Here is a 15,400-nt window from a genome sequence, read left to right as displayed (position 1 = left end):
TGTCTGGTGAAGTGTATTTCGCCTTCGCCTCCTACTAGCATGTCTTCCCACCTGGAGTGTGCCGAGTCTCAGCTTGCAGAGATCGACCTTCTAACCAGCATGTTTCCCACCGTGGAGGAGCTGGAGATCACGGACCAGCTGGCTCTGGCAGAGCTCAGGGACTTTGTGGAGGGATCAGCTCCAGCAGACCACCCTCCTCCATCCAGACCCCAGTTCACCATCAAGCAGAAGCTAGAGGAGGTAACACACTGTCACATGTTATTTAGATCAACTCTTTTAACTCCCAAGAGTTTAAATGTGCTGTATTTTTTTGTCTTCTCTTTTCCCATTTAGGTGGATTTCATAGTATGCTGTTGTTACCCTTCAGATTATCCCAAAGTGCTGCCAGAAATAACTGTCAGGTAAGCAGATGTGTGCTATAAAGTTATAGACTATTTATTGCCGAATCAGGCTGGCTATTCATTAAAACAGGACTTCAAAAAATATAATCACAGTTGCAATCATTGAAGCTGATAGTGATGTGGTCATCCCTCAATTAGAACGTTGTTGGTTCGATTTCCCATTTATTTGCCATTATTGCACATGAGCAAGGCACCGAACCTGACTAAAGTGTGCTGGATCTGATGCCAGCTGACGACTTATCAAGGCAAAGTACACAGGTTTACGGTCTTTCATCACAGGGCAAACACAGACTGGGCTAAGCTTACAGGTAATGTAGTGTCACTAATTGTCCTTATATGCATGTATCTGGACACAGAGTAAACATGCAGCTGACCCCCAACCATACCAAACAGAGACAATCTGGCTTGTTTGTTCCACAGTTGGGAGCAGAGAAACAAAATGCTGCCTTCACATGGCGGGATGTGTTGGATGCGATTTTATAAAAGGCAAAAAACTCATCCATTCATCCGCTAGTGCGCTTTATCCACTTCAATCACAAGTACACGATGTGTATGATTTTCAAGGTCATGAGAATAAAGGAAAACATCTTGAAATGTATTAATCTGTGCAATAAATTGAAATGAAATTTGAACAGTTTTACTGTTCAAATTACATTATGGTAAAAGGTAAAAAACCATAGCATAATGTTTGTGAGCACATTTAACAAACACTAAAACCTACAATCAACTATAAATTGATATAATCATAGTAAGAGAGATGAATTTCTTGTGTGGCGTTATGATTGATATATGAGCTTACAAACTTGTAGAGTGAAAATACAGTACAAATCAAGGTGTGATGTGACCAATTAATACGCCATTCAAAGGGCAAGACCTGGAAATATATATATATATATATATATATATATATATGTATATGAGTGATTTAAAGGAAGAGAACAGATTACCTAGTCTGCTATTATCAGGTAAGCGGCTGTGGAGAGTTGAGACGAACAGAAAAGGCTTCATCAACCAGATTTTCTTTTTTATTTCTCTTAACTTCGACGAGATTAAAAGCAGAACCTTTGCTAAAAATGTCAGGTTGCAAATTGGAGAATTAACGATGAAAGGATCTGAATGTAATGAGTCCAGATTCGGCCTTAAATCTTCTATAAACCTTTATCTTGGCTGACGATGGCAGAGTGGATCTGGACAGGCCACCGGTTTATAACTAATTCACTCTTATGTTCAATTTAGGGACAGATAACCTTCATCCAAACCTATTTTCACTCTTAACCAAAGAACTTTGACCCTGAACCGACATTAACTCGCAGAACATGCAGGTTTTTGGACTGCAAGAAGAAACTGGAATAAATGAATAATCTTAAAATCAATTATAAAATGCAAATGATGCATCAGTAACTGATAAACTAACCTTCATCTGCCTGTTGTATGTCATTGTTGTCTTCCTGTTTTCCTGTGTAAAATGTATTTCAATTGACAGAAAGTTACAAAAGACCTTGGCTGTTCTCTGGAACCTCCCAACATGTTTCATTGGGTTTTTTTTTTTAGGTGTGGCGGTCTGAGCCGGGCCCAGCAGACAGAGCTGCATTCAAGTCTGGGTTCATACCTCACGGAAAACAGTCAGGGGGAGGTGTGCGTGCTGACTGCTGTGGACTGGGTGAAAGAAAGCCTGCAGGACTTTATTGATAAGAGCCCAACAGCGGCGCCGGCTGCACAGAAAGCCTCCGGCTCTCTGCAGCCGCAGGAAGTGTTCAGCCGACTGTGGATCTACAGTCACCACATTTACAACAAGTCGAAGAGGAAGAACATCCTGGAATGGTCCAAAGAGCTGGGCCTGTCTGGGTTCAGCATGCCTGGGAAGCCTGGGATCGTATGCGTGGAGGGTCCGCAGTCCGCCTGCGAGGAGTTCTGGTCCAGGTACGCAGACTGTCGTCACAGACGGAGACCGACCACAGAAGTACCCGCTTTGTGCTTCACCTGTGTTCTTTCCCCCTTAATTGACAGAGTGAAGGTCCTGACATGGAAGAAGATCATGATTCGACATAGAGAGGACATTGAGCTCAGTCGGGAGGGCAAGGATAGCGGGACTGCTCAAAGTATAGAATCCCTGCGAAAATTCACAGGCTTTGAAGAGGCGATGTTTGACCCCCATGGGAGCAGAGGGAATCACATGGACCTCGGGCAGCTCTACCAGTTCTTAAATGAGAAAGGCTGCTGTGATGTCTTTCAGATATATTTTGGTATTGAAGGAAGATAGAAGCCAATGGTGAAAATATAGATTTTGTCCTTAAAATGGTATCTTGTAAAATATGAGTCATGTGGCGGTTCTACTGTTGGTGGCAGTATTGAGTCACTTTTTTCATTTGTCTGGATTTCAGTTTGACCTCTTTCGTCCGTTACCTTTGGATTTGATTGCAGTATTGTGGGTACATGATGGAAATCTATTAATATAAGCACCACCACAGTATAGCATCCAAAAGTTTCAAACATTATTTCATAGGTTTTCCGCCTGGTTCTTTTAGTGACTCAATACACCATCTTGTGGTGCAAAGTTGGACTACAAAAGGAAATGCTCAGCATCAGTTAGAAAAAGATGTAATTTTGGCTGTTGTTTATTCTCAATATGTCCATGATTTGTGGTTTAATCGAATTCCATTAAACAAAAAAGTAACATTTTACCTTTTTAACTATACAATTAAATAAAGTCATATATATTAATTAATTTTTTATATTGCAGCATCAAATGCAGCATGTGGTGACATGTATTTGTTATAAATGAAAATAAATTACTGTGGACGATCTTCATTTTTTTTACATGTAGGACCTCACTGCGGTAAACGGCTTAAAAAAAAACAACCTTCTGATTAGATAAACACAGCGTTCCTACTCTGTTTAGTTAAAGGGCACATTTCTAAAAAGTAAACATTAAAATGATGGTTATCTCAGAGATTACTGAAGGACTGCAATTATATTTGCAATTTTAATTCCCTCTACATGTGCTGTGGATCACACCTTGCCTCAGGTGTTTTGGTCCTCAAATAGCAGTAATGGCAGCCTATTACTGGATCCTCACGTCTGATAACACTTCACTAACTAAACAACACAGTCAACAATATGCTGGATATCTGCCTTCCAAATCTGTTGATTTTCTTCATTTGAATAATGGATAACACAACTGTGAAAAGTAGTTTTCCAATTTTCTGTTGATGATTTGTGTTTGATAAATTGTGCGTGTTTGTTGATTATACTGAGGCAATTATACTGTCAGCATGCATCTCAATCTGTTTTCACAAATCAAAACATTTTCATAGATTTTTTTTTTAAGTTGATTTTACACCTTTGGGGGTCAAATTAAGTAGTATTGAGGTTTTTATTTCCCCGAGAGAGAGAGCTTTCGGAGCAAAGTGCAGCCCTCACATGCAGAAAGTATCTATTTAGCATATCTTTGAGAGCTCATATCAGTTTGTTCATCACTGAAAATGAGCTTGTCAAAGGAGTTTGAACCCAGAGTAAGAGTTGTATAGTTCAAACTGTAAAATATTAACTGATGAGACAATTTTGAAAATTTTTCTTTTTTTTTTGAATTCATGAATTTGACACTAGAACTGCACCAAAAATGCACCCGAGGCTTATTTAAATTGTGTAATATATGGCAATAACATTGCAGTACAAGTTGTAGGTTGGATTTAATTTACTTGTGAACTAGAATTGGCGATATTGCCCAGCAGATGGCAGCATTATATAATACAATTTAAACCCACAGATGTTATCAGTGAGTTTCGGAGGCTACCCAACTCAAAACTGAGCAAAAATGTGCAAAACCTTAATCTGGAAACATGAAGACAGAAACAGAATGGTGCAGATAAATGGAATTTTAACAGAAAATTTAATCAGATGTGAAAAAATATCACAAAAATCCTCCCAACTCATTTCAGTAGTCACTCGTTGTGGAAATATCATTTCTAATCACTATATTGCTGAATGCCTTTGAAGGTCAAACGTTTCGAATGCATGTTTTTGAAAATATTTAATTTTACAGGCATGCTCTGTAATTCTTCTGCTCTGTGAATTGGTCGCAATATAATTCCATACAGTGGAAAAGGTGGTTAATTGGTTACAGTTTGGACTCCTTGGATTAATCGAGAAATTATTGGGAATCCACACAAAAATCTAAGTTGCCTATCTCTGAATAGTTTCACAGGTGTGGTATTTTCAGGTGAGTTGCCTCGAACTGGCTCGAATGCCTAAATAAGTGGCTGTGGACAGATCAGATCTGTAACTACATGGCATTTCAGGTTGAAATGCATTGTTGTGTTTGCATTTCGGAAAAGTTTTGTGTTTACAAAGCAACGTTTTGAAAATGATGTCTGTAAAGACCACAGAGTAGGTTTTATTTTTACGGCATTGAGCTTTTTCTTTGGTAACCACAGAAACCGGAAGTTTGGTAACGGAAATGCTTGACGAACGGAGAAAAAGACGAAAGAAAAGGCCACGGAAAAACGTTTAAAACTTTACAGTTTAGCTTCAGTCAATTGGGGAACAAGATTTGTTATGTTACTGAGAAATATTATTTGAGCTAATTGAAATGTTTATCGTAAAATTGTAACTTGGAAATGCTAACTGATGTAATAGCTGTGTAATGGTCAAAATGTAATTGTAATCATTGTTTGTTTTTATACCCAGCTCTTACGTTGGTTGATGACACGGACGGCAATAAAAGTAATTTACCACCAGTTCTGGCTTTCTACAATTTTGACTGGATGCTACAATGTCCATTTTACGCACTCAAGGCAGAGACGCTGAGAATTATAAAATTATAAAAGTATGTGCAGAAAAACCATTTACTAAGGCCATGGTGTGTATGTGCATTCGTCAAGGCATGTACGGGAAGATGGAGCTGGAGCATTTTCAGAAAGTTGCGATTCCTCTGTTTCCACCGTAATGGAGTCAGAATGTTGTCACTTTGGAACCTGTTTTCACAAAATTGTGTTTTCAGTGACTCGGAGCATGTATCATGCCACATGATCCCTAAACAGTCTATCACTGTGTGTGGAGATGAACAGATCCAGGATTGAGCCATGGCTAGAGCTTGGTTTTGTCTCCTGATTTCAGCCTCCGTCGACTTCGGAGACGATCGGTCATCTGATGGTTCCACAATGTTGCCGATGTTTGCGTTCCTCGCTGAGAGGAGGCACTCCCTCCAGTCGGAGGCCTTAATGGACGCAGTGGAAAGACCTCTGACCTGTGCTTTCAGATGTCTCAATGGAGAGCTTTTCAGTTTGCTGGAGAAGAGCTCGACATGAGTTCGGCCCATCCCTCACCGCTTAATACTTCAAATGGAGATGCGTGACCCCTCGCGACCCCTCATTCTGCTACACTGCATCTAATAGCCGCTCTTAAGTTTCTACAGAGAAGTCTCTTAGCTGCTTCCGGTGTGGGAGCCTTTCATCCCTGCTGTGTTGTGCTCGTATGACTCTTCACCAGCAGCACCATCTTCAACTGGCTCTTGTTGCCTCACATTCACTCCTGACTTGACTTGTTTGTGGACCAAACAACTGTTGCTGTGAACTTTAACACAGTGACCAATTTCATGTATTGATTGTGGACGTTCTGCTGTTAATTGGTTGTTTGTATAGAACTCCTGCCAATAAAGCCTTCATTTTTTTCCTTACCAGATGCCTCATTGATTAATTTCCTATCTGGTGAATCTTCTCAGTCTGCCATACCCTGGACCCTCACATCAATTTATTAGGCTTCGCTTCCTGTGTAGATGTACGGATGAAAAGCACTTACTGTGTTCCAGCAATAGATTCTGATGATGCCAAGACTGACTGCAGCTCCATCTAAGCGCATGATGAAATCATACCTTGTGATGTGAATATCTATAGAAAAGGGCAAAATATAACCGTACAGCCACCAGATCACTAAATAACAGTATAATTAATTAATCATGGTTTTTATTCTCTCTGTACTTCAGATTTGGCTGATGTGCAAATTCTTAATGTTACTTCTGGTCAAACAACAAAGTAAAAATAGCATTTTCTTTATTGGTTACAACTATCTTCTCTTATTAAAACATACATATCTTGAATAAATCTCTTTATTCAGAAGCGTATGAGTCTGTCAAAGCACAAACAATAAATGCAGTTTATTGTCACTTTAAACAGTGCAGCTTTCGAAATGATTGTTTTAGGACAATCGGATGTATTTGCTGCTCCTGTTGATTGTAGGCGCTTCATGGTGGTACAATACAGATCTTCTGGTGTATCTTTGTTGGTAATTAGTTTTATGTCCATCTTTTGCAAAAAAAATAACCCTAGACTTGATGTATCATAAGCTGAGCTTTATCAGTCATTAAAATGACTCTGCAATTAAAGAGAATAATCAAAAGTATCTTCGTGTATGTGATTATTTCCACAAACTTTTCTATGATTATAACTTCTGAACTTCTCCAACTTTGTGTCTTTTTTCCCCTGTTAATTTGTGGTGCAGAACCAAAGCATCTGAAAATCTCCCTGCGTCGATGTTTTCACAGAGGCAGGATGACGATTTTGTGAATTTGAGCCCCTCGATGCTTCAACAGCTAAAAGGTTTGGCAGATCTAGAGTTTTATGGGGTGCTTTCCTTTCTCAGGGGAGTCCGTGACTCCAACATCATTATCACAAAAAACTGCAGACACAGGATAGTACCGGGGGTGAAGGTTGGGGCAATGGTAGCATTCATTTCCCTCCACGACCTGCCTCACAGCGCTTCATTGTTCTGTGACATATTAATATTTTCACATTTAATGAAAGCGAGGAGCCGGGCTGTAACTAAACGGCTAACATTGTTAGTTGGCCTGTTGTGCACTTTTTTTTTTTTTATCGAGGTGACACTGGGAAAGCTGAATTAGAAAAAGACTTTCAGTTTGTGATGGAAGGAGGAGAAATAATAAAAAAATAAAAAAACTTGGACGCTGACATTTCTGGAGTCTCCTGGTTCTCATCATGAAGTTTATCGCCTGTATTGACCTTCCACAGATGTATTCACAGCACACGGTTCATGCAATGAGCTATCGATCAAAACACACATGTAGCCTTGAATTAATGAGCGAGCCCGTGTGCTATAACAAGTAATAATACCTTACATATTTTGAATATTTCTTCCTTCCCAGCAGTGCAAGGCTTCCCATGACTAAAGCCACATTCTGAATGTCGCCTATATAGCCAGACTGCAATTAAATTTTCACCATGCTGTGAACCTTGCTGTCCTTTTTTTTTTTTTTTTTTTTAACATTGCTGTGCACAGCTCTATCTCCATGAAAGCCACAATAGCAATGATGACATTCTGTTGAGGACTGACGGTGTCTCCGGTTGATGATGGGTAAATAGTTTGGAAGAAGGTCGCAGAAATCATCTGTTATCCCTTGTTCTCGAAGACCATTTTGGCAAGTCTTCACGAAATTCATTTCCACATTACACTCCATTCACACATGATTTACTGGTGTTTTTCTTTTTTTTCATCATTTCAGACAATAACCTAATTCTGTAGGTCTATTGAACTGATCATGCATATAATTGAATTAGTTCTGAATGTCATGGTGAGGTATTTTAACATTGGGATTTCATCATGTCTCCATAGCTGGCACTCTCTCACACAGGCAAGCTAATATAAACGGTATTGTTTTGAATTATTGGAAGCCGCAAACGGTGAACAGAGGCTTTTTAGGGGAACACAATGAGGAGTCAGACTTATGCTCAGAAATATTCAGAGGCATGAGGAGGCTGGTCGCACACATCCACAGTACTCATTCTTTGTTGTGAAGGTTTCAAACAAGAGTAATCGCTCGTGGATGTAGCATGGTTATACTCTTTTTTTTTATTACTCTTTTATATATCTATTTTTAGCACCAAATGCAGGTCTAACATCATGACAAACATTTTTATCAGCAGCTGAGTACTCATGTGAGTGTGTACAAACATTCATCCGTTAAATTTACTTGATTTATTTATTCAGTTTGGATTCTTTTTATGTTCTATGATGATGTATATGATTTCATTCTTCAAAAGTTGTTCTGTAATGTTGATATAGGGCACGGTTGCACAGCAAGGACTTCAAGTGAAAATGCACAGTTTTTATTTATTTACTTATGTTGAAGCAGTCCTTTGCTGTCTGATATTGCTTGGCCGTGGTTTGTTATCATTTGTAATACTTAAGCCCCATTTCCATCACATCAGTTTCACATTTCCATCTCACCAAGTTCTCGGAGAATCAGTGATAGGTGCGGGTTTTTTTTCTTTTTGCATTTTAGTGGCCATGGTCAGCCAGTTTAGGCTTTTTAAAATGTTTACAATTGTGCTGCACTTTGTGTTGGTCTAGCACATCTGGTTGTAATGCTACAAAATGTGGACAAGTTCAAGGGGAATAAATACCTTTTCAAGCCATTGTGTCCAGTGAAGAAATTAGAGTTTAAAGGAGCTTGAATATTTGAATCATCCAGTTGTCCGAATGCGTGTGTGGGTTGTTGTATTAAATAAAGCACCAACTGGTGGCCTGACGTGAAAACTGCAGCATTTCCGGGGTTTCATTTGAACTGCGATAATTTTTCCAAAACAAAAATGTACAAATTTTGACGCTCCTAGTTGATTTGTCATGATTTTTTCCCCGGTTTTCTGATTGACTATTGTGGCTTTATGCTTTCATTGCACTGCCCCCTACAGGTCCGGCTGCTCAAAGCCACTCTGAACCAGGTGGATATGCGAGTCTGTGTCAATCAAGAGTTTTTTTGTAAACCTCGAAAGGGAAATATCCACTTTTGGAAAAAGAAAGGCAAAATTATACTAAGAATCAATTGAACACGAAATGAAAAACATTTCAGAGCTGAAAACATGTTCAATTTAACTATGACCCTGCTTATGCGACAACATCTTCAGTGAAAAGGCATCGCTTTTGCATTTTCTTTTCAGAAAAGTTTACACTGCAAACATTTTGAAAATGATGAGTATGGGTATATTCTCAGATATGCTGGTGCTTCCAGAAACTGTCTTGATATTGTTCTCTTTGACACGTGCAAATTTAGTGACTCAAAGCAGGAAACTTGATAAACGATAATAAAATTACTTTTCCACTGTCCGTTTCATCTTTAAAACTGTCGTCGATTGCATTACAGAATCATCCTAAATATGACCGTGGAGTTACAGGAAAACATTTTCTATGTGACGTTGGAGTTTTCAGCGTTGTTGGTCAAGATAAATCTTTGGCAATGTCACCAGGACAAGAACACCTTTTCACAGCGTATCAGTCTGCCAGCTCCACGCGTGTTGCATTCCCATTTTCAGCTCAGCCAAAGTAAGCTCGATAATCAAAGCAATTAAAAACACAATCAGTTGTGTTTCCAAGTCTTGTGTGGAAACTTGGCCCGGATGCTCTTTGGGATTCTGGACCTTCTCTCCGGATGACCCCTCAAGGTGAACTCTTGTATGGCTCTCCATCCCATGAATACTAAATATGACTGAATTAAACATTTTCTCTCTTCTCACTACTATTTAATCAGTTGTCTTACTGAGCTGTCTGTCTGGAGCAATCCCCCCGGCCCGACACCACCACACTGACTGGCATCATAAAGACGACTGGCACGGCGCTCTGGAAGAATTTAAGCCTCTACGATCCCATAGGTCCTCCCCCCCTCTTTTTGTATGCACTCTTTAGCAGCTACAACCCAATAAATCAAGAGCAGCTCTGGTACATGCTTGTAATGTGCTATGTCACCCCTTGACCGACTTCAAGTATTTTTTTTCATCACTCCTAAGTGCTTTAATGCAGACAGAGATTTATACAAGGCTTTATAGAAATCCTTTTGTGTGTATCTAATCAGATCAGAGCAGATTCAATTTTTAATTTTATTTTCTGGGATGACTTCTCTCATTTTAAACATTAAACTCAAAAGAGAAATGGATGTCACACCTGCTGTGAAACTCCACAAACCTTTCCAAAATGTTAGATTTGGCCAGTTTGGGTGGATATGGGTGATCAAGCGAGGTTATTAATATCATATATTATTAACATTGCTCCCATGTTGTTTTTGCACACTTGTTTGTATACTCCACTCTTGTACATGCTGCATAAATCATATTCTGTATGTGTATATATATTATACCCAAGAGATGTTTGGTAAGAACCATGACACTGTGAGAGAATTCACTGATATCAAACAGTAGAAATACAATAATCGCTTTCATGCTCAATTACGGCTTTATCTATCTATCTATCCATCTATCTATCTATCTATCACACTGCCACACATATACAGTATACAAAAATAACCAATTAGCTTTAAAATGACTAATTGTAATTTGACAATGTGATCCTCCCCGACCCTGTGTTTGAGACTAAAAACATGCATTCTCTGTTTATTTGTTTGAAAACTTGAAGCCATTAGCCGAATAAAGAAAAAGAAAGCCCTGAGACGTTGATGGGAGATCTCACAATCGTTCCCCTCATTAGAAGCACTTGAGACAAAGCGTCCATTTAGTAGAGTAATGGCTTGATTAAATGTGCTGCTGTCTTCTGCCGCTACTCTTCATGCTATGAACAAAAAGAAAGCATCCAGTGGAGGGCAAGGAGCACCTTGATGATAATGAGGCTGATGTCAACACCTGATGTCCACCCACATCCAGACAGCTGGCATCCTGCAGGCACAGCAGTTTGTCAGAACATCTTTAATACGCTGGCTACACATTCATGTACCGCTTGCTTTGCGAGGTACTTGGCTATCTGTGAGAAAAATTCCCTTGACGGAGTACACCAGAGAATGAGCGCAATGGTTATTTAAAAAAAAAAAAGTTTTCTCCCTGGAAATATCTTGTTGTAGTTGTTTACTTTTAAATCCTTAAATCCTTGCGGCAGCCTGGTCTAACAGCCCTGAGACATCCAGTTGTTGGCTGGCGACGCGCAGTTACATTAACGTAAACCTCACAATCATCCTCTTGTCTTGGCAAACAGGCTTCCAGCTTCGGCGGCACAGCAGTACGAGAGCGGTTACGAATGATTGAACTCCAGCTTTTATGAACATGACAACTTTGACAACTCGCGGGAGACAAAAGAAGTTTAGCAGCATTGTTCTGGGGAGCTTATTTAAATGATCATGTACATCCAACTTCCAGGAGAGGGTTTTTATTCACATGTTTGTACATCTTGTTTTTAAAGAGACAATGAAGGAGTGGCACATTATCTTAAAGCAAGGGTGTCAAACACATTTCACATATTTCCCAATTTCATCCTGGGTGGGCCGGAGCAGTAAATTAGAGTCATAATAACCTTTGAATTTGAACTTCAAAGTTGTTGGTTTTTGTTTTAGTTTTTTTTGTGGCGCAGAGTATCGGTGATGGAATTGTGTACAGGTATATCTTCGCAAAACCAAACAATGAATATTGTTTGGTTTTGTAGTCATGATAATAATGACTACAATATCAAAAGCCAATTTTAATTTATTGTTGGACAGACAATTTTAAATGTATTTTAAATATATTTTGGATTATATAAATATATCTTATTTATGTTTTTATATAAATATAGTTATTTTGTTTCACATTGTAGTTTGTTTTTAAGCCAGTTATTTTTATTTTAAAATTTCATTTTATATCACAGAAAATGCAGACTGGAACCAAACTTCCTCTGTAAATGACTAAATATTGAATCTTTATCTGAACTTAGAATAATATCAGTTTAAAGTTATATAATTTCATGTTTTCATTAGAGGCGCACGTTAGCTGGATTAACATGATTGATTAGATCTGCTCTTGTAGAAAGCATGAAAAACATATGCAGGGAGGGTGTAGACAGATAAACGGTATGAAATAAAGTACAGCAGCCTCTTGGCTTAAAGAAAAGATGTATATCTTTCAACAAACTAATGTGAGGATTTCTTCTGGCTGTCATTTTATTGGAGAAACATCAGTCTCCCTCTCACTAATACTTCAGTTTTAATTGAGTCTCTGGTGAGTTCCTTGGAAGAATCTCAAGTGCTCGTATTCAAACAGATGGTGAGCTATTTTTGCATACCTTATGCCACAGGTATGCAACGAGATTTCCCCCCCCTCCCCCCCCAAAAGAATTACCAAGACAAGCCTTCCCTTTGTGTATTCTCCCGAGGCTGCAGGATTCAAGATTCACCCAAACAATTCAGAAATAGTTTGGTTTAATTAGATCTAAAAATACGATATAGAATAAATCAAACGTTGGACAGACAATCCAAGGGAAGGCTATTTAAGGATGTACCGTGGAGAGTGTGAGTCGCTGTGGATGAATTGCTTGAAAATACAGTGGGCAACCCCGCTTCAGTCATCAATCCAGAGGCCTGCATGTGGCCCGATTAGAGCGGTGAAGCCGCCACTGCCTCACAGAGTGGAGGCCCTCATGCAGCAAACAAGGGAATTGTATCTGACTGTACACATTCATCTAGACTAATGGCATGGTGATGCATCTGGGGGGGGATACACAAGCTCATGTTCTTTGTTCCAGATCATTTGACTGCTTCCAAGACGCGCTCGGCGTTGTCACAAGTGGAAGTGTGAGTGATCTGTTTAATCTCATCAAATATGATTAGGCAAAGCACATCTCAAGATAATATCCTGCAGGCCTCTGATCCGGCGGAGAGACACATGAGGTGTGAACGTTGCAGATATCAGTCAAATGAGGCTGCAGGCCATTTCAGAGGCAGTGGAAGCATTGTGTATATCTTCAATATACATGTATAGAATTGCACAGCTGCGGGCAATTTTTGGACAAATCCAAGAGACTAACTTCAATGGGTATCAATGAGATTTTATTCCAGGATAGAAGCACCATTGTAAACACGCTGTTATTCTTTCCCTCTATTCTCCATTCGAATGGGCTGTCAATCAAAGACAAAACCATTTGCACAAACAATGCAATCCGAGGGCTTCTTGGGGCATTGATAACAGACTCACTACACAAAGTTGTGGAAATGAAAAGGAGGATATTGAAAAATTGTGAATTTCATCTTCTCTACTCTTTTCTCCTCGCCTCTCTGGGGGAAGGCGATGATTATAAGTTAACTCTCCCAAAATATTTGCCTTGCCTGGCAGGAAATATGAAGGATGACACAATATTGGTCAAATCTGACAGAAAACAAAAGGTGGACTTTTGGAACTACCAAGTTTTCTGTAAATAGGACAGATTGAACGTTTCTTTTTTTTTTTCTTTCTTTTTTTTGCAGAAAATGAATACCATTACGAGTAGTTATTTTACTCATAAAAATAAAGGATTTAATAGTTTAAGATTCAATATTTATGATGTCATCAAAGTGTATTGATGTGACTCTTTATTATGCAAGTAGCTTTCATACTTCTTCAAAACAAACCATTGTAAGGTTGTGACCGTCAGAAAATATGTGCGAACATGCTAATACATAGTAACCATGATGATCAATATATAAGCTCACTCAGTGTGGTGGCCAAGACTCTTGACCCTCATCAACACTATAATGTGGCTCAATAGGATAAATCAATGTGTGGGGGGGGGGGGGGGAAATGTCCCCGACGGGGTTTAATATAGTATGTCTCATGTGTTATATTTAAGGTATTTTATATACTTAATACACACTGATGCAGGACAGAAGGGCTGGTTGGTTGTGAAATGAGGTTGTTCAGACAAATGTTTGTCTTCACAGACAAATTGTAGTTAGTTTTGCACTTTACAATAAAATATATATAAGCATATATCAATAATGTATCTAAATATAATATATTGGTGTATATAGGCTATATATGTTCTTATATTCTTTTTTCAATCTGTCTCTGTCTCAAATTCTCTATGAATAGTTCAATTGTGTTTATTCCGGCCTGTTTAAGATAATTAACTATCTTAAACTGGTATTTTCTTTTTTCTGATCTGATGTCAAGCAAAGACATAGTAGATTCCTTTAAATACTACTAATGATACAAACCCATGAAACTAATGTGTGAGGAGAACCTCAAACCTTGTGATAATATAAATGTGCTCTTTTTCTCCCAAACTAGATCTTCAGCTGTAACATGTGGGGCCCCGTTTACACTACAAAGTTTTCAGGTGAGCTACGTGTAATAGCAATCCGACTTGGTCGTCTGTCCATATGAATGTCCGTGTACTCCCATTGTTAATGTTTGTATTGTACCGTTCTCTGTGAGCATGTGTGTGTGGTTTCCTCATGAAAACAAACAACAGCATCAACTCAGGGCATGAAAAGTACATTGTTTTCAGCAGTTCTGCCTTTAAATGGACATCGTTTTCGAAACGTCAAAAGGTGTTTATACGACTGTTAGGACCTCAATAGCTTAATAACCAGTGACTTTGAATGAAAATATTTAGATAAAATGGCAACACAAATAAAAACATCTTACCACGAGTATCAATCCAAAAAAACAGAGAAAATAGAATCTCAAATATTTATCTTTTCACATCTGCACTAGAATTTCAAAAGCAAAATATCTGATGTTCTGGTTTATCTACAGAAAAGTAACATCAGTGACAGTAACTGCATTAATAATTTCATCATAGTAGTGCGTCACTTCATTTCCAACATTGTGAATAAAACTGCTGATAAATTAATTAAAAACCTGATCCCAAGGACAAGCCTCACTTCTCAAACACTTCTGTTAAGCACACTGCATCCCACTTCATCTCTAAAATCCTTTTTATCCTGTTGCTTCCCACGCAAATCTGCCAGTGAATTACATAAGGCAATCAATTTCCATGCTTGGGTAGTGAAAACAAGTGGAATTATTGTGTTATATTATTGTGTGTCGTATTGCTAATCAAAATGAAGGGGCCACAGTTTGTTTGAGGGTTGGAGGACATTGTACACCCAGTTTTATTGTGGCTCCTTCGTGGGTCGCTAATCTACGTCTTTACTATTCGCACAACCGCTGGCTTTTTGTTTGTTTAAAAAGGGGAGGGATACCATGTAATCGCGCTGGGGTTTGGGATGTAAGAAAACTTGCAAGGACTATAAGCTCAGG

The 15,400-nt window shown here is 38.8% G+C and overlaps 1 protein-coding gene across 1 annotated transcript; it reads left to right on the top strand.

The window, feature by feature from the left end:
• Nucleotides 1-39: 39 nt before the first annotated feature.
• Nucleotides 40-3,112, top strand: rwdd2b (RWD domain containing 2B; the record flags this gene model as incomplete). Its single annotated transcript, XM_080509825.1, has 4 exons — nt 40-240; nt 334-401; nt 1,953-2,321; nt 2,409-3,112. The coding sequence occupies 4 exons, from the start codon at nt 40-42 to the stop codon at nt 2,659-2,661; spliced, it is 891 nt and encodes a 296-aa protein (XP_080365951.1). The 3' UTR covers nt 2,662-3,112.
• Between the last annotated feature and the right edge of the window lie 12,288 nt (nt 3,113-15,400).

This window comes from Blennius ocellaris (genome assembly GCF_963422515.1).
Source record: "Blennius ocellaris genome assembly, chromosome: 2".
Taxonomy (NCBI): domain Eukaryota; kingdom Metazoa; phylum Chordata; class Actinopteri; order Blenniiformes; family Blenniidae; genus Blennius; species Blennius ocellaris.
Note: the sequence above shows the minus strand (reverse complement) of the source record. Positions and strands in the feature narration are given on the sequence as shown.